The following is a 20,076-nucleotide window of genomic DNA, read 5'->3' as shown; positions in this document are numbered from 1 at the left end:
AACGAGAAAGTTAGTGAAAGTGACTGGGAGGGAGAGGGGAACGTGAGCGAAGGAAGGAAAGCCAATCAGAGTAGCTATCGAAAAAGAACCACCTCACCAAGCAGGGGGCGGGGCGAACCCAGAGGGAAAGACGAACCAAGGGGGCGGTGCAAACCCAGAGGGATGGGCGAACCAAAAGGGAGGGGCCAGCCAAGAGGGAGGGAGCGGCCCACCCGCAAAGGAAGCGGGTGGGGCCGGAGCCTGGCAAAAAGGTACCGGGAACCGGAAGCAACTAGTCAGTCGAGTTCCGACTTCGGATCAGACACGAGCTCGGACGAGTGGCTCGCAGTTGACTCAACCTCAGAGGGAGATGAAACGGAAACAGACCAAGTTAAAAGCCAAAGCGTCCCAATCCGAATTAAAGACAAACCGCGAGGGGGAGAAATCCCTCTCACGGACTGGAGGAAAATAAAGAGCACATGTGCCGACTGGGTCCCACCAGCCGCGTTAGCATTCCCGATCAGGGTGACAGAGGGAGGACAAAGGGTCCACTCGCCCATAAACCCTAAGGATATACAAGCGATTGTTAAGGCAATCGCGGATAAGGGACTCAATTCTGCTATGGTCTCCACTCTCATAGACGGTGTTTTTGGGGGAGTTGATATGCTCCCGTTTGATATAAAGCAAACTTGTAGAATGATCTTTGACGGGGCAGGTATGATTGTTTTTAAACAAGAATGGGAGGAGAACTGCGCAGGAAAACTGGCCCAAGTAGCTGGGGCGGATCACCCGCTACATGGCTCCAGCCTGCAGCGACTGATGGGTACAGACCCAACAATGATCACCCCTCAGGCACAGGCCCAGGGCCTGCGGGCCCATGAAGTTATGACAACTAATCGTGCGGCCAGAGAAGCCATCCGCACAGCCTCTAGAGTTATTGCCAAGCCATCGCCATGGTCCACAATAAAGCAAAGTGAAAGTGAGAGCTTTACACAATTTGTAGATCGTCTCCAGGCAGCAGTCGACTCTTCAGCCCTGCCTGCGGAGGCAAAAGGTCTGGTCGTAGCAGAATGTTTACGTCAGCAATGTAATTCAGCAACCAAAGAAATCTTACGATCATTGCCAGTGGGGTCAAGTATTGCGGACATGATTAAGCATGTTGCAAAGGAAGAGCAGTTAGCCCCAATCCAGGCGGCCGTTCGTACCGCAATAGCTAGTGTGATGGCTTGTTTTAAATGTGGCCAGGCAGGCCACGTGGTAGCAAACTGCCCTCAGTTGGGGGATCAGCCAACACGGCCCCCCCCAGGCCAAAGTCGACCCAGAGGACCGTGTTGGGCCTGCGGAAAGAAAGGACATTTTGCTAAGGAATGTAAATCTAAAACTCAGGGAAACGGGAGGGGGAGGGGGCATCCAGGCCACACACAGCCCTCTCCCACGTGGAATACGAGGCAGCCCAACTATGCCAACCCCGAATGGGGCAAAGCACTCCCGAACCCGCTGCCCCCTCAAGAAGCAACCAACTTTATGGTTCAACCGACAGCGCAGCAGAACGTGTCATCACCTCAGGGACAGCAAGGACCACCCTTTGGGGGATAGACCCCGGGGTGGCCCTGGCAGTAAAATGTGATGATCCACCGGTGGTATGGGGGATTTGCTCCCTCTATAATACCTTAAATGATATCACCATCAGCGTCCCCTTTTTGATTGATACTGGAGCAGATATTACAGTTATCCCTGACACGATTTGGCCCTCGCATTGGAAATTAGAAGATGCCCCCTTGGTGGGTGGAGTCGGGGGATTATCCCGAGCTCGAAAGAGTGCTCAACTAATTGCAGTCACGCTCCACACTGAAAAAGGACCAGAGAAAACTATTACTCTCTTCCCATATGTCATGTCAAAGGTCCCGCCCCTGTTGGGAAGGGACGCTCTAGCCCTATTAAAAGCCAGGGTGACAAATTTACTATAAGGGCCACTGCCGTACACCCACTCCCGCCAATTAAATTAACGTGGAAATCATCTGACCCGGTGTGGGTCGAGCAGTGGCCCCTGCCAAAGCCTCGAATGGACGCTCTTCTTGAGCTAGTTGACCGCGAATTACAACGAGGTCACATAGAGCCATCCACTAGCCCATGGAATACCCCGGTTTTCGTAATACCCAAACGAGTTGGTGAGGGGTTTCGCCTCCTCCATGACCTGCGCGAAGTAAATAAGAGAATTCAACCAATGGGCCCTGTCCAAACACTATTACCCATGAACTCTATGATACCAAAGGGACAACCTTGTGCTGTCCTTGATATTAAGGACTGTTTCTTTTCAATACCCCTGCATGAGGAGGACAAGGAGCGGTTTGCTTTCTCTGTTGTGTTTCCTAACAGCCAATGCCCCAACCTGCGTTTCCAGTGGAAAGTGCTGCCTCAAGGAATGATCAACTCGCCTACCATCTGCCAGATTACAGTGGATCGAGCGCTGGCACCAGTTCGCCGCAGTGACCCAACCGCGACTATAATTCAGTACATGGACGATATCTTGATCGCGGCGCCGACAGGAAATCAGGTAGACCAACTGGTACTGACAGTCTCAGAAACTCTAAAAACAAATGGGTTTGAAATTGCAAGCGCGAAAGTTAAAAAAGGACCCTGTGTAAGCTTTTTGGGAGTAGGGATCACGAGCTCTTACATAACCTCCCCCCAAATAAAAATGCGTCATGACATCAGAACACTCCACGATATGCAACAGTTAGTGGGGTCTTTGCAATGGCTCCGTAACATTATCCTAGTCCCTCCCGAAATCATGACCCCCCTGTATGACCTTCTGAAAGGAAAGAATCCATGGGAACAGAAAACTCTGACGGCGGAAGCGATGGACTCTCTTGATTTTATTGAGCAACGAGTATCATCGAGCACACTCACCAGATGGAATCCAGACGTACCACTTGATCTGTATGTACATTTTACGGAAGGAGGGGGAGTAGGGGCACTAGCCCAGGGGCCCCCTGAAAAAGCTCAGCCAATACAATGGATAGTCCTGGGAAAACCATCACGTGCATTCTCTCCAGGAGTAGAGTGCCTGAGTAACCTCATTATGAAAGGCAGAAAACTCGCCTTAAGACACCTAGGTATTGAACCCGCCAGGATATATCTACCCTTCCGCAAACAACTCCCAACGCAATCAGTGGCAATATCAGAATACCTGGCAATAGCCCTTGTAGGATTTGGCGGGGAAGTCCAATATGCCGCAAAACCCCCTTGGACTCAAATGCTGACGATTGTCAATATTGATCTCCCACAAAAGATCATGGATCGACCCCAACAGGGACCAACAGTCTTTACAGACGCATCCTCAGTGACTTCAACTGCGGCGGCAGTGTGGCAGTCGGGAGGGGGATGGCACTGTGTTAAATTGACTGATCATGCGCTTTCAGTCCAGCAATTAGAAGCGATGGCCGTAGTACTGGCCTGTGGACTGTTCCCAATGGAGCACCTTAACATAGTGACCGATTCGATGTTCGTGGCCAAACTTTGTTTAGCCATGTCAGGACCCGGTGTATCTACATCCACAACTGCACTCATGCTGGAAGAAGCACTTTTCTCCCGAAAGGGTACCATATCGGTCATCCATGTTAACAGCCACGACCCGGTTAAAGGGTTTTTCCAAATCGGCAACGACAAAGCAGACGCCGCTGCGAAAGGATTGTGGACGCTAAGGGACGCCCGTCAGCTACATGAGTCTTTACACATCGGAGCTAAAGCACTAGCAAAGAAATGCGGGATTTCAGTTACTGACGCGAAACACATAGTCGCCACATGCCCCCACTGTCAGAAAGCACCATTGTGGTCCAGTGGAGTTAACCCCAGAGGCCTTAAGGCCTCCGAAGTGTGGCAGACGGACTTTACACTTTGTCAGTTGTTAAAACCCCGAGCGTGGCTAGCAGTGACTGTAGATACATATAGCAGAGTATTTGTAGCCACACAGCACCTTAAAACAGACTCCAAAGCAACCATCCAACATTGGTTGACGGTCATGGCGTGGCTCGGCATCCCTAACCAGATCAAAACAGACAATGGTTTCCAAATCAGTCCAGGCATTCGCTTTGAAATGGGGTATCACTCTAACACATGGCATTCCATATAATAGCACAGGACAAGCTATAGTTGAACGGGCAAATCAAACTCTGAAATCCAAATTAGAGGTGTTGGCAAAAACGGAAGGTTTTGTCAACACCATTCCCCCAGGGGACCAAACACGCCTGCTAGCAACCGCTCTTTTAGCACTAAACCAGTTCCCCAGAGGAGAAGAGGTGAATAGCCCCACTCAAAAACATTGGGCCACCCAAGCACTAGAAGAAGGCCCTCTGGTCATAATTAGAAATGAGCTGGGAGATTGGGAGCAAGGGTGGAGACTAATTCTTACAGGACGAGGGTACGCTGCTGTTAAAAAAGATGGAAAGGTCAAGTGGTGCCCGCTTAAATCCATCAAACCAGACCTCCAGAATAAAACTATCGAAAACTGTGAGTTTCTGTCCACAGGACCGGATCATCGGGCGCCCTCGTAATCCATACACCCCGGTGGCGAGTGAGGACGACAGGCCGACAAACACTGGCAGAAACCGGACAACGGCAACGCGACCGCCACGGAGGAGGGCTGCGGTGCTTTTGTGCGATCCTGATCCTAGAACTTCTCACTGTGGGACAGGTAGAATCAAGCCACTCTCATCACCAGCCATTTAAATGGTCTCTTCTTCGATTTGAGAGTCAGCAAGTCATCGCAACTCAGATAACATCAGGTGCACCGAGCTTCAATGCTTCTTTATGTCAGCTAGTCCCGAGAGATCGGTGTTGGGAATACCTAGGGTTTTATATGTGTCCTGGTTCCAATCCCGGGAAGGGGTATTGTAACCTTCCCAACCACTACTATTGTGGCTACTGGGGATGTGAGACCATAGCCCCTGCTTGGATACCAGGTAGCGGTAGAGACAGATACCTAAAAGTTCAGTGGGGTCCATACGGATGCACCCCACCGCGAGGATGGCAAGGACGTGGGAAGTGTCAGTACCTCTTCTTGAATGTTACCAAACCCCATGAAGATAGTTGGTTGCTTGGGAAAGTTTGGGGAGTCAGATATACAGAACCAGGATCAGACAAAGGCGGCCTAATCCAGATAAAAAAGGAGGTTGTCCCAAACGATCCACCACCAGTGGATCCCAATCGAATAGTTGTCAAGGAAACAGCCCAGATTACCCCTAACCGAGACTATGTGACTAAAAAGGCCAACTACCAGGAAATAACAACAAGGAACTACATGACAACACGCATCACAACAACACACACCACAACGACACGCGCCCCGACAACACGCATCCCGACCACACACACCACAACAACACATATTACAACACGCACTATAGCAACACATACCGCCAAAATCCCTTATGAAAGTTCTCTCTGGAAAATGATGCAAGCTAGCTACCGAGTCCTGAACAAAACTAATCCAAATCTTACAGAGCATTGCTGGCTGTGCTACGGGTTAAGACCACCCTTTTATGAGGCGGTGGGAGTGAGCGACACACCCATACGGCTAAATGGTACGAATCCAGCCCAGTGTACATGGGACGCAGAGAAACAAAGAATCACGCTAGCACAGGTGGTGGGAAGAGGCGTGTGTGTAGGCAAAGTCCCAGAGCATAAAAAACAACTGTGTGTTGATAAAACACAAGCCAATACCCCTGCAAAATGGTTAATACCTGCTAACAATACCAAGTGGGTTTGTTCTAGCTCGGGAGTTACACCCTGGTTTTCAATGGAAAAATTTGATGACTTCTCAGAATACTGTATCCAGGTAACTATAATCCCCAAAATCTTTTACCATCCTGAAGACTTCGTCTACGACTCACTGATTACCCCAGAACACCATCTGTCAAAACGAGAACCCTTTACGGCACTAACAATAGCTACACTAATGATCATAGGGGGTGCGGGATTAGGCACGGGAGTAGCATCCCTGGTGCAACAGAATAAAGAATTCAATGCCTTGAGAATGGCAGTAGATGAAGACCTGACTAGAATTGAACAATCAATAAGTGCACTAGAACAATCAATTAGATCACTTTCTGAAGTAGTGCTGCAGAATCGAAGAGGATTAGACCTGATGTTCTTACAGCAAGGGGGGGTGTGTGCTGCACTAAAGGAGGAATGTTGTGTGTATGCGGACCATACTGGAATAGTGAGGGATACCATGGCCAAATTGCGAGAGGGATTAGAAAAACGAAAAAGGGAACGAGAGGCACAACAAAATTGGTTCACATCATGGTTTAACCATTCTCCATGGCTGACCGCTCTGGTATCTACCCTGATAGGGCCAATCACAATGATCGTGGTGGCACTGATCTTCGGACCGTGTATATTGAATAAGCTCGTGTCATTTGTTAAGAGCCGGCTAGAGCAGGTTAACATCATGATGGTAGAACGCCGACAACTTCTCTAAAAAACTTTAGTTCAAAGTTTCCCTTAACTGTCCCCGATTACGCCCTGTTACTTCCAATCCCCCCCCCCCCCCCTTCTAACTACCTCTTGCTTAGTGTGCCTTACATTTTCAAGTTTGTGATGTATATACTTTTTAGATTGTTTTCTACCTAAGATTATGATATAGACATTCTTTTAAGATTGTTATATTTTAACTAATTTAAATATGCATAGGGAGGGGGGAAATGTAGGTAGTTAGGGCCAGGCGACCGGAAGATATCGCGCTGTAGGGAAAGACAGGACCTCTCTCCTGATAGCCAAATGGCACTTAGTTTGTGAGGTAAGCGGACGGATGTGACGTTGTAAACCTAAGCTATATAACGCCGTGTCATTCACTAATAAACGCCATTTGCCGTCTACCACATTGGTGTCTGCGAGCTAATGGACCGAGCGACCTAGGGGTGGTCGCCGTGCCGTTCCTGAACCAGGTCACCACGCCTTGCAGAGGCGACACCCCCCCCCCCCCCCCAGCTGAAAAGCTGCTGGAAAGCTTGGTTCAATAACAAGCAAGTACTGAAATTTATTTTAGAAATAACTAGAAATAACTAAGTTTCTTACAGCTGCTGGTGTATCCCCAAGCTTACACTTCTGTTTTAATGTTCACAGGATTTTAGTCTTAGAAAATGGTCAGATAGCTGAATTTGATACTCTGGAACACTTAATAGCTCAGAAGGGTCTGTTCTACAGACTGATGGAAGAATCAGGCCTTGCATGACTTACTCACAGAGTATACCATAATGCCACCACTATCAGGAATAACTGACCTCATAATTGAGTTATCCTGGTTTCACTCTAAAATGCCTGACAACCAAATCTTGTTTGAGCTATAACTGCAGTTGAGTAGATGAAAAGCCATGACTTGGGATACACTTTATTTCCATAGGAAACTTCGCAATTCCATTTTCATTATGTTTCCAGATACCAAAACCTCATTCTCCTGCTGAAAATGAGCCAGTCAGTACTTAAACGCCTTGTTGCTTTTATGGTATAAAAGTAAACAAGCCAAAAGGAAAAGACCACAGCATTTCCAATTTATACTATAAATGGAGCTCAAATATACTGCCATACTTAAAGATTACAGAGATTATTTTTAAAAGCCAATGAGATTCTATGGACAGCAAGCAAGTATTTAACTGGTAGCAAGCAAACTTAACTCTTTACAGCTTGTCCCAAGTTCCAGGCAGAACAAGTTTAGTCTTTTGCCAATGTCTTAAGGACTGCTCACCTAAGTGCTGTTTTTACACAGATGTGGACTCCAAGGCAGCAGCTGGATCTAGTCACCCAAAGTGCACAAAACACTGGGGAAGTAGGGGAGAGGAAGTGGGATGCCACTAAGCACGAGAGCATATGGCTGCCTGTGGGCTGCCTGTTGTCACAGCTGGGGATCAGATCCACTGCATCTCTTTCCGTGTCAGCTTTGGAGGGGCCCTGGGTGAATTGTGCTGTGCAGAGGGCTGACAGACTGCCTGGAGGAAGAGAGACAGCTTAGACACTGGCTCGCTGATGCGGGATGGAGTAACTTGGCTGGGAGTGGGCAGCAGAGCATTGTTCCTTCTGCTTGAAGGCTTGGAGCAGCCCTGCTGCCAAATGCTGGTTGGTCACAGCGGAGCATGTCCAAACATTGATACCAGCATTTCTGAATCTAATTTGGCCACAAGGAATTTGCATGGTGGAAAGTGTCCTCCTTTGATCCCTGCAGTGTGGCAGTCTGGCAGATGGGAAAAGTAGCAGGGACTCGCCTGTCAGCCTGGTGGTTCATTACTGGTTTTCTTCTTGAGTGCAAGTTTACCTCCTGCATGTGCCACCCTGGTGCCACAGAGCCTCTGACATGATCATCTTTCAGAGGTTACTTCAACAAACCAAAATGGCAGCTGAAAGCAAAGCCTTCCTGGGCTTCCTACAGTGCCGAGGAGCTGCGGTCAGAGTTGTCCCAAGTCTCTCTTCAGGAAGCACAACAAGACAATGTGACAAACAAATCACACTGTGAGATACTGCTGTTTACTGTGACTTGTTAAAGCACTTCATTTTCTAGGAAGCTGAAATAAAAATAGAATCAAGTATTGAAATGGGTCTCTTCAGTAAGCGAAAGTAAATATAGTATAAAAAGGAGTAATGGGGGAGGGGATGTGTGAGTTCAAACTGGCAAGAGTCAACACAGACCAGCAAAACCCAGCAGTTTCTTCACCAACAGCTGTTCAGTAGCCTTTTCACCCACGTTAGGAGCAGTTAACAGTTTCTGCTGGACAAGTGCCTAAAATAGCGGAGTCCAGTGCCTGCTGCCATACTGGTGCTCAAATACCAGGAAAGAAGCAATTTTTTCCCTCTACTTTCTCCAAACTTTACTCAAGGGCAGAGACAAAAAACATTTCAAACAACAGATCCAAGTTATGAGCACTCTAAAGGTTTATCAATGGATCTCAAAACCAGGAGCATTTAGAACTAGTGAGATATAAGTTATTTTTTCTTTTTAGCTGAGGTCAAAGAGAAACAGAAGTGCCCATGTTGCTGGGTAATTCTGAAACAGACATCTTTTAGCCTACCATAATCTCTGATATAAACATCTTTTAAATGCTTGCTTTCCATTCCTAAATTGGTAATGAAGAGACAAGGCAACAGAAGGAGAAAATAATCAAAACATACTTTCACACTGGTAATCTCTGAAAGGGCACAGTTGTGCTGTTGGCTTGCACAAAGTAAGAGCAAACAAAAATACCATCAGCTTTCACACATCAAGCTGTGCTGAAAGGACAAAAGAAAAGGCATTCCCAAAATTACATGTAACAAACCCCCAGGTTTTCAGATGAGACGGAGTCCCCAGCTTTACATCCACGTGGTACTGTAAGTAAGTGGCAAATCCGGAGCTCAAGTCTCAAACGGTAATAGTCATCAAAAGGAAGTTGTCTGGAAGTTGGCTAAAGCAGAATATATAAAGGAGTTAATGCTTGAAGATTCCATCCTCTCAAAATCTGGTGTAAGGAACAGCAAGCGGTGTTTAAAAGGACAGGTCTGCTGGCTCTTTGCAGAGGTACTTCTTTCTAGATTAGACTATTTGACTGAATTATGCAATTAGCACCGGTGACTACAGCAGGCTCAGAACTATGCTAATAGCCTATTTCGTAAGTTGCTCTGAAGAAGTTTTAAATGTTAAAAAATAAAAGTCTGTCCAACACCTCCAGTAATCTGAATGTCTAGAGCTGATCAAGAGGAGCACCTGGACTTGCCATGTCTACACTTTTGCAGCATTAATTTTTAATAGCTGTTGTGTAGCATAAGTGCAACATACACAGAGCACTTGTGTTTAGCTCAGCAGTAGCTACGCACTCAAAGTCCAAATAAAACCCACTAATCTAAAGAGGGTTTATTGACATCTCAGTGGCTTCCCAACTCTATTTTTCTCTTTGGAGCAAAACAAGTGTTTTACTTTAGGTCCAGTAGGGACTTCAGAGAAAAAACAAGTTTTTACCTAGACCACAGCAACAACACATGACGCCCCCACGTTTCTGTGGGAGAACCCGTATTTCCAACCGCTCTCTCGGCCGGGCAGGCTGAGCTGTGTTCCCACCCGAGGCAGGCTGAGGCTGGATGGCCAGGCCAGGCCACCAGATGGAGGCAGAACCCAGACCAGGGGGTTTGGGAGCCAGCAAGCATCACTGCTATGCAGCCCCTGGGAGACAGCCCAGCCCGGCCAGAGCACTCTACCCACAGCAGCCTTTCATCCTCAGAAAGCCGCTCACTCCATGCAGGCCACCTGCTCTGCCAGTTGAGCCAGTATAGGACTCCCATGCAATCGTATGAAGTTAAGTCAAGAGCTTAATTAGCACTTTCACTGTTCCAGTTGTCTGTCCAATCTGGACATCAAGAGTTAGGGCTTTCAATTCCAAGTTGATTTTTTTTTTCTTTCCTTTTTCCTCCTCATTTAAGGCTATCTCAAAGTGAAAACACAGCATACATAGAAGAGAAAAACGACCTAAAAGATTCTTGTCCCATGGTTCCAAGTTTAAGGTAATACCAAAATTGCTAAAGCTAGAAGATAAGAATGAAGGTGGTATGCACTGATTTACACCAAGTTCATGCACTCCTAGTTCCCTGGATGGTCGCAAGATGCACAGGAATGCCAAAATGCTAAAGGCATCAGTGACCCAGAGCACAACTGTTTCTGTGCTACATTGTGGTTGAACCACTAAAGGATATCTTCAGAGATGTCTCAAGACTGCGAACAGTTTTACAGAAGCAGCTGTATTCACACACATGAAGAACTAGGATGTTACGTGCAGGTCTCCTGAAAATCCTGAGCTGTTTTCTCAGCAGAATCAGCTCTTCTAGATGTGAAGTATCTTCTATGGTGCAGCAAATAATGTCAGCCAGGATATATCTACACACCCTGAAATCTGATACAGTAAATTCAACAGTTTTCTTTTACTCTTTTATAAATATTAACATGCTTATAATAAATGTTAATGTTTGTTATTGTTACCACCACCACCACCACTATCTTCACATGGGCTGCAGTGGCACACACATGACTGCTGTAAGAAAGAAGAAACAGCACAGCAGGATCTGATCTGGTTTCACAGATCCTTAACATTTTAATGAACAGATCAGAACAAAATGGTTCTGAGAGAAAGAGCTTTACTTTTAAAGATAAGGGTCTTTTCAAAGACTAGAAGAAATGGTCCATAGAGCAAAGAGCATAGAATGAACTGGGGAGAGGCACAGCCTTTCTCTAGATAAGACCAAGGATGCTAAGTCTGGCCACTTACTTTCAGGCCTGACAGGTATTTGGCAAATTTTTCCACAAAATAGACAAAAATAGCCAGCAGTGCAGCTAAATAAGGTTTCCATTTTTTCTGCTGATCTAAATGAAATTCATTATGCCATCTTTATAAAAAAAAACCCAAACAACCCCAAACCAAAAAACGATGGAGCTAGGCTTCCACATGCTCTGTAGGAAGTGAGAACCTACCCACCTACAGAAGCATGAGACTATCAGCTATGAAGAGCTTCCTGGTGGGCAAATAATTACCTTTTCACCAGGAGGGGACCTGGGGGATGAGAACAGGATGAACTCAGGCCATGCCACAGCAATACACTTCAGGGAAACCCTGCTCTGCACAAGCTAGATGAAGGTGTCCAGCTCACATCCTTCCCAAGGACTAAGCTGCTTGTTGCCGTACACGCTCCCAGTACAGTTCCCGCCCTGTCCCAGATGCTGTCTTTCAGAGCTGGCATTAGCTTTGCTGCGTAAAAGAAAATATGCGACATCAAGGCACTCAAAGAAAATAGGTGTCTGCTACGTGACTGAGCTCAGCTGCTGGAATTCAGTGTCACACCCCTGAATTTAGTAGTGCTGCCTCCTGCCCCCCAGCAGCTGGAGGGAAGGCTCATCACCCCGGGGATACCACTGATCCCTGCTGGATGGCAACACTCTCTTGTACTGCAGGTCACATGCTGTCAGGCCAGGTTTCACTTACCCAGGAGTGCTGACAGTGTCCCAAGTACTAAATAAGCATTAGGTCCAAACAACACACACAAAATGAAACCAGACTAAATAAGGAAAATCCGCTGGTTTTAGTGCCAGATTATAATAGTTTACCTTGCAGCAAGTTCTATCATTTTCTGCAGTTGGTCCCAGTAACACTGTATGCAGGGATCAGCATATGGCTCTCTCTTTCCTAGCTGAAACAGGATCTCACAGCTACACTGCTCCTACCTCAAGGTACCCCAAAGTACCTATATGACACTGCTCTTACACACAGCTTCTGTGGGAAGAAACCTGCATTTGTTCAGCTAGCTCTGTGCGCAGTAAAGGTTAGTTCAGACCGATCCTCATCATGCATAATACAATTTTGTTCAAGTTAAATCCAGACAAGATATTCATCATTTTTATGAGGACAGACATTTGAAATCAGCATCATGAATCAATGCAGCAACAGCACAAAGCACTGACAGGTACTTAGGGCAAACAGAGAAAAGTATCTACTCCAGAGCTGGGGCAGAATGGTTTGTACTAGAAAGAGTATAAATATATAGAACTGGGAGAACACGATGCATATTAATAACTACATGATTGAAAAAGAACAAGACTGAAGCACACACAAAGAGCAGTCTTCTGATCCCTTGCTGCACTATTTATACGGTTATCCTGCAAAATACAGCATTTTGGACACGCAGTTCCCCAAATGATCACAAATAGCCCATGTCACCTTACATTTGAGCATATAATGACAGGTTTCAGGCAAAAATTAAAAGTCTGGATTGTTTTGCAGTGTATGTGCTTCTCCTAAAGCTGGCCAAAATCAATACTAAGGCGAATAAAAAAAAGAAAAAAATTGCATTTTTACGTTACTTCCATTGCCATGCTCTGTCTGCTTTCACTAGGTCTGAAACTGAACTGTAGAGTTCACACCAGCTCAGGGGAAGTTACAGTTCTCTGACTGTATCACCTCCCTCTTTCCCACAGGAACTAACCAAGTTCAAATGCTACACCAAGCCTGAATCTTTGGCCATGCTATAGGAAATGCCTTTTTCCTGAAGTAGGTGGTCTGGGCTACCACACTCCACCACTTCTCCTCTGTCCAGGACTAAAACTCTGTAAAACAAGGAAAAAAACCACGGTCACAAGAAGATGCAGAAAGCCAATGAACACAGATACATATGTACAGACAGAAACTGACTGTAAGCATAGCCATTATATGCAAGTGAAGACAGTCCAGACTGTATGAATGGACAGAGGTTCTCAACTCTGTCCTTCCTGACCTCATTGCAGATGGTCTATTTTCTATGTAGCATGTTTACCCAGTCATTTGCAGGTAGCCATGAGACTTCTGACTGTGCTTTGAGCCAGCCAGAAACTAGATGGCAGCATTTCTTGTCAAGGTAAGGGCCCCTAAGACCTTCCAAGATCTGGGATAACTTTCCCATAATACTGCACCACATCAGCTGCTGTTATACAGCTTCTGCTGACGAAATACAAATGCAGACATAGCTTATGCAAAACAAACGTGCAACTGCAATTAGGAAGTTTACAAAGAAGTTACAGCAGTCAGTAAAGTCAGCTCACAGTTAAAACACTGCCTTCAGCTACTGCCACTAATTGGCCAGGCACTGCAGAGATGCTTGCTAAGCCCTTAGCAGGTGCTGCTGCATGGTGTTACTCGCTGCTGTGACTGAACTGGGTGTTCATCTGTTGACACTACTGCTGGTGCTGGGCCTGGCACAGGCAATGTTCCTGTTTCTTATCTTTCACTATTGACAGCACAAAGAGAGGTCTACAAAAGTACATAAAAATCTTGTCACTGGTCACTTTGCTCTCTGCCATTCTGTGATAAAAAGGACAAGAGAGCTTAAAACTGAAATTATGAGACAACAACTCTGCCCTCAACCATACCTTAGCAAGGCAGCTGAAGGTGAGGGAGGCTGTATGAACTATAACCGAAAGTGATGGAAAGAGAAGCATCAAATAAACCTCAAACAAGCACAGGACCTCCTCCCTTTGATTCCTTATGCTGTCTGTGCCTACGTTTAGGGTATGAGCTCCCTAAAGCTCTGATGCCTCTTCCAGCTATGCCTAAATTAAGGCAAGGCCCAGGAATAGATTCCTATCCTCGCCTCCCTCCCCTTCCCAGTTTGCCTGGGCAGGAATGGCACAACAGCAGTGCAACAGAGGGATCAGAGGAGTTCTCCAGGCCAAGCACAGCCACTGCAAGCCAGAACACACACACACACCACCCATCAAAACAGGTATTCCAGCAGCTCTGTGGAGAGGTGGCTAAAAATGTGCTGGTAAACATTTAGCTAACACAAAGATGCTCATTTAAATAGAGCACAATGCAAGTCACACATGCCTTTCTTCAAGATAAAAGTGGTATTACTTTACCTTGTGTAGTCCATTATTGTGTTCAGATGATGTGCTATAGTTAATACAGTACATTCTTCAAACTGAGACTTTATTGTTGACTGCATAAGCTTATCTGTTTCAAGATCAACAGCAGCTGTGGCTTCATCTAGAACCAGTATTTTCGACTTCCTGAGCAGAGCTCGTGCCAGGCACACCAGCTGGCGCTGTCCCATGCTATGCAGATGGGATGGGAGGGTGGGGAAAAAAGTCAGAACAAGTTTGCAGTATTCATTTTGAAGCCTAGCAATTCCTTATTCTAAAGTATACGTGCCAAGAATCCAGCAAAATAGATAAGGTTGGTCTTACTACTTCACTGCAGAGTATCTAACAGCATCTGAAACAACATCCCCTCACAATGAAGTCCTGGCAGTGTAATAAGAGAATACATTACAAATAGTTTCACCATAACTGCATCAGGCTGATTCACTGAATCAATGCAGTGTTGAGGACTGGACTTTACAAGGTTTCTACAGACCGAACATATATCCCTGTTACAGTGCAAAAAGCAAGCTAACAACTTCCTCAGAAAAATTGCATCTGTTAGGCAAGAGCCATGGTAAGTTCAGAGCATCCGCTATAAATAGCGGGCTGCTGCTACTAAGATCCTTTCCAAGACTGCCCAAGATGTCAAACCTTGCAGCATTCTGAGTATTTCCTAAATTACTTTAAATTCCCAAACTTCAGAGTTTAAAACACATTGAATAAGACCTAGTTGGTTGATTGCCTGGTCATGCATTAAGAATTCCCCAACTCCTTCCCCAGATTTTCATACAGGGCGAGGGGGAGGAGCCCCAAACTGCATTGCTATTGCTAGGGTCTAGATACATACTGTCCCAAGTGAGCTGCAAGGTTTCTGGAAGTGGAAAGTCTAGTTGCAGATGGAAGGGCACACACACACACCTCTCTCAGTTCTCAAGGCAATATTCACAAGCATGGTTCTTTGACATACCTGAGGTTCTCACCACCTTCAGCACACTCATGATTAAGTTTATCAGGAAGGGACGTTACAAAGTTTTTCAGGTGAGCCAATTCCAAAGACCTCCAAATGTCTTCATCAGAGTGTTGGTCAAAAGGATCAAGATTCATACGCAAAGAGCCAGAAAACGATATTGGATCCTAGTCATAGAAAGAGGTAACTGACAACGTACACAGAACAGGGCAAGTGCTCCAAAAATACTTCTTAGATAGTGAAAGGAAAACAACATGTCCAGATGCAGCTGCAAGCAAGCTAATCTACTGAGTTTAGGAGTGAGACCTCACTTTTTCCAACAGCAAGTTATTCTCCCTCACTCTTATTCCTTATGCCTCTCAGGGGCCTGACCTCTGCAGACTCTGGCACTCCAGACCTTTCCATGACTCAGTAACTCATGAATCCAGGGAAAAAACCCAACCAACCAACCAAAAAAAAAAACCCCAAAACCAAATCACAACCAGCCAACTTTTTTACTGGGCTACTAAGTTAAAGAACAGGCACTCCCTGCCCAACCTTCTGTCAGCAGGGACTACTAGGTCAACTTTCCACTTCTTAGGGAATTAGACCATCTGTAAATATTTCAAAAGTCTTCAGCTGCAGTATTAGTGAAATGAATGCATTTTTTTCTTGGACATGGAGAAATACTACTTTGGAAATACTTTTGACCTAGTAGTGTCAGACTGATGCAAAGTGATCAAAAGAACAAAGCAAAGTCCCCCCAGATTTCCAAAAGAAGTGGTGCAGAAAACCTTCTACAGTGTGCTCGCTTGTTTTTGCCAGCATGCTGCAATGGTGATTTATATAACCACATTTTATGGTCTTACTTTGAATAAGAACAGGCAGTCAATAGAGGCTACATGGTAAGAATAAGAAAGCTTGAGTATTTCCAAATGTTTTTGACTATCAAACCCACAGCTGCTGGGCTAGACTGGGATGATTATGTACTTGTTTCTGTGAGCGAACAGTACTGCACAACTCGCTCACGAGATCCTGCCGAAGTCAGAATGCTTTGTATAAAGGCCCAAAGACTGCATATCAAGCCTGAAATAGCAACACAAAATCCCAATCCCTCACAACTAGACTACGCAGTACCTTCATTCCATTTCTAAAAGGAACAGAACTACCCAAAATGAAAGCGGAAACCTATACCTAGAAAAACTCCCCTGCGGGCTCTCCACAAATGGAAATACTCAGACTTCACTTGCCCTCTACTGGCCAAAAGAGCAATGGTCCCAGTTAACAAAGGGACCCTGATCAGATGTTCAGCTGGGATCAGTTCTTCCCATTCAGGCTAAGCTGTCTATAGCATTTAAGTGATCAGCGTGGGGTGCTGACAAGGCCCATGAGTCCAAAGGCCAAGGGTTTGGTTCCACACCACAACTCGCCCATAGCCAAGCTCCTACTTGATACCCAGCACAAGCAAATCAAAGCCAGTCTAGGAAAAAGTCTTGGTTTCAAGTCCATGAAAGAGCATGCTGAAATGACTCAATTTCATAGCTATAGATAACAAAAGAAATAAATATATTGTCCCTAGCACATTAGAGAAACAGCAGTTACAAAATGAGTTCTGGTAATGGCAGGATTTTGCACCTACCTGAGGGATGATGGTGATCTCGAACCACAAGTCATGGAGCCCTATCTTTGCAATATTAATTCCATCAATAATAATTTCTCCTTCAGCTGCTTCATTAATCCAAAACAAACCTAAAGTCAGTGAGGATTTTCCAGCTCCCGTTCTTCCAACTATTCCAATCTGTTGGGAAGAAATACAGGAACAACTTACTCCAAGGAAGAGTTACAGCATTTCCAAGCATCTGCTTGAAATTGACACATTTTCAGAAGGTTGTCATATTTGCTGAGCTATCAACACCCCAAAACAGCATAATAAATTGAGGCTGATCAAAAGGGAAGAAAAAAAATCACTGGATATGAAGAAATCAAGAACACAAAGCAGTCTCAAAACTTGCAATCCAATCACAGTTTTCAATTTTCCTAGAAAGGCAGATGGAATTGGGTAGAGCAGGCCAAGATTTCCCTAATCCTTTGTTTGGTTCATGCTTCACAGTTATAAATTGCTGACTTGACATTTATCTTGTTTGAATTTATAGCAAAAATATACCAAAAGCACTCAGTTTCATACTCTATGTTTTGTTTCCCAGTTAGACTGAAGTCTCCAACAATTCTTTTCTTTTTTTTAAATAAATAGAAAAGATTGCTACTTTGGTTGGTTGATATATCTCTTGCCATCTGCCCTTTATAACCACTCTTGAGGTAGTATTCTGCCTATATTTGTAGGTAGGAAGCATGCACTCAGGAAAAAAGCAAATGCCTAGTTGGATACCACAAATAAGGAAGCTGGATAGTAGGTCTGTCTTGCAGCTACCTTTTATGCTGCCATGCAAGATCACACTATTATTAGACACCAGAGAATCCACATTGGGCTGGGGTGGGATGCATGTGAGCACATGTGCGAGGAAGCAATAGGAGAGACACACACATATCGCCATCAGTTTTGCTGGATCCAGTGAATCTTTTCTGAAGTCCCATTTTTTTCCTGCAGAAAGTCTCACCTTGCAACTTCTGCCACACTAGACCAGGGCTTCCCCCCCTGGGGAATTTAGTAGCTCATTTTCTTGAGACTATAATTAACATAATTGCTCTGCAACCTGTACTCCTCTTTGCTTATGACAAACAAATTAGCAAAATTTCCTGGGAAGGGGAGAGAAGACAGCGTAAACCTCGCTTCCTTACAAAACCAGACCAAAAGATACTTCACAAGCCCACGTAATAGCATATCTTTATCCCATGATGCAGGATACACCCCAAAAAGGATAAAAGCCTGCTACATCTGCCAGTTACAAGACAACTGATTCTACAGAAGCTCTTCTAGTTCTTAAGGACCCAAGAGACACTACAGAACAGGGATAGACCTGTCTTCAGCTTATGCACGCAGACTTATAAACAGTACCAGTCTACTATAAATCCAGATTCGTTACCTTCTCACCCCCATTTATGGTAACACTTATGTTTTTCAGAACCAAATCCAAGTCTTCCCGGTAACGTAAACCATAGCCTCGAAACTCAACCTTCCCTTCCTTGGGCCAGGTACTTGCTGGGGCGGTTTGTTCAATACTCCATTCAGCCTGAAAAAAACCACACAAATGCATCTGATCAGTTCCTCCTTCAGCTGGACACGGGCTCAGAGGACTCAAGGAAAGCAATTAAGAAAAATCCTTGTTAGTCTGTAATTTGCAAAAGGAACTGTGATGGTGACGGGAAGAGAGGGAAAGAGCTGCCCCAAGGCAGATGGTATATGTAGCCAAGGGCTTTGCTATCACAAGTACCACTTGCTGGATAAACTTTCCTCTTACAAATGGCAGAATCATATATGCAACATGTATTCAGATAGCCTGCTTGTACACCCCCACCACAGTAAGGAAACCATTGGAGAAGCCAGACATGCAACTAGAAGCAGTTTAACTGAGACATAAGCACTAAAAGATTAACAGGCTGGTAAAGTAAACAGCTGCTGCCTCAGCTTCCCACAGAGGTGGGAGAGGAGAGAACACACCCCACTGCATTCACTGCCAGTGCCAGACAGAAAGCCTTTTAACTTTATAAACACTGGTCTGCTATGAGAACCTGAGAAGAAAATTCTAGGAAGGGTCCTCGTAAGGTTTGGCTGCAAAAATAGTGACTCAACTCAGGTTCAAGTGACAGGCGTGGCACAGAGAAGCCATAGGGAACTCTGTTCTGTAGCCAAAAGGGGTACAACTGCAGATGAAATGAGTTGTTAGGTGATATGAATCAAAACAAAAAAAGTAAATCCTCTTTACTCCCCACACTGAGAGCAAAAAGTGAAACACAAATTAAAAAAAAAAAAAAAAAAAAAAAGTTTAAGCACTTAGGAAACCAAAACATTTGTACAGCTCCACTGCTTAGCCCATGGCAGAACAGCACATTTCCTAAATTACACCGTGTAAATATCAGTGGATACACCTCAAATGCACCCACAGGAACTACATGCTAAGATATAGCCAGTCCCTAGAGGAAGAGCACTGAGAGCACTAAGCTGTGTCCCATCCCTCAGCTGAAAGGACATGCCTAGCTGCACTCTGCAACCCATTCAGCCAGGCTGTGGGTGAGACCTCAGAACAGGGCACTGACTTCTACAGGTGTGGTAGACAACTCAATGTAACTCCTTCTCCATTTCAGTGTATTCTTTGACTCTACAGCAACAATGTTGGTTTACAGCTCAGATGACATGTGAACTAGCCAGTTCAAGTACACTGTAATCTGCAAGAAGTCTAGAAGCAGTTTACACCAAATATGTTACCTGCAATAAATAAAAAACACAAAACAACCAAAGCACCGCAAGTTCATGGAATGCATGAGCACAGATGAGATCTTGGCTTATCAGTGCTGGACAGGAGAAAAGTCCAGGTGCCTTTAATATGCAGAGGATGAGTTGTCTTAGCCCCATCCCCTAACACAGGCAAAGCACAGAAGGAACTTCCCAGATGCTATTTGTAGGTAGTATTCTCTATGTTCCTTATATAGTTTTCCCTCCAAAACCATAGCAAGGTTCTAACTTTCTGATGCAGTCTTACAATTCAGAGCTTTTTTTTTTTTTTTCTTTAAAAAAGGTAAAATTAACTGCAGTGAGTAGGACACTGAAAGGCCAACAAGTCCTGCACTGAGTTTGTTG

The 20,076-nt window shown here is 45.2% G+C and overlaps 1 protein-coding gene and 1 long non-coding RNA gene across 2 annotated transcripts in view; one reads left to right on the top strand and one right to left on the bottom strand.

The window, feature by feature from the left end:
• LOC126034222 (ATP-binding cassette sub-family C member 6-like) overlaps positions 1-7,269 on the top strand; it is a 44,257-nt gene extending 36,988 nt beyond the window's left edge. The window contains 1 exon segment of the mRNA XM_049791674.1: positions 7,105-7,269. Within this exon segment, the coding sequence (XP_049647631.1) occupies positions 7,105-7,213 (109 nt within the window). The 3' untranslated portion in view covers positions 7,214-7,269.
• A 943-nt stretch (positions 7,270-8,212) lies between these two features.
• Positions 8,213-15,342, bottom strand: LOC126034255 (uncharacterized). Its single transcript, XR_007504564.1, has 3 exons — positions 14,375-15,342; positions 12,967-13,087; positions 8,213-8,534 (listed from the first exon to the last, which is right to left on the bottom strand). It is a non-coding gene; the product is annotated as an uncharacterized LOC126034255 (long non-coding RNA).
• Between the last annotated feature and the right edge of the window lie 4,734 nt (positions 15,343-20,076).

Source organism: Accipiter gentilis, chromosome 33 (assembly GCF_929443795.1).
Source record: "Accipiter gentilis chromosome 33, bAccGen1.1, whole genome shotgun sequence".
NCBI lineage: Eukaryota > Metazoa > Chordata > Aves > Accipitriformes > Accipitridae > Astur > Astur gentilis.
This window is presented reverse-complemented; position numbering and strand designations above follow the sequence as displayed.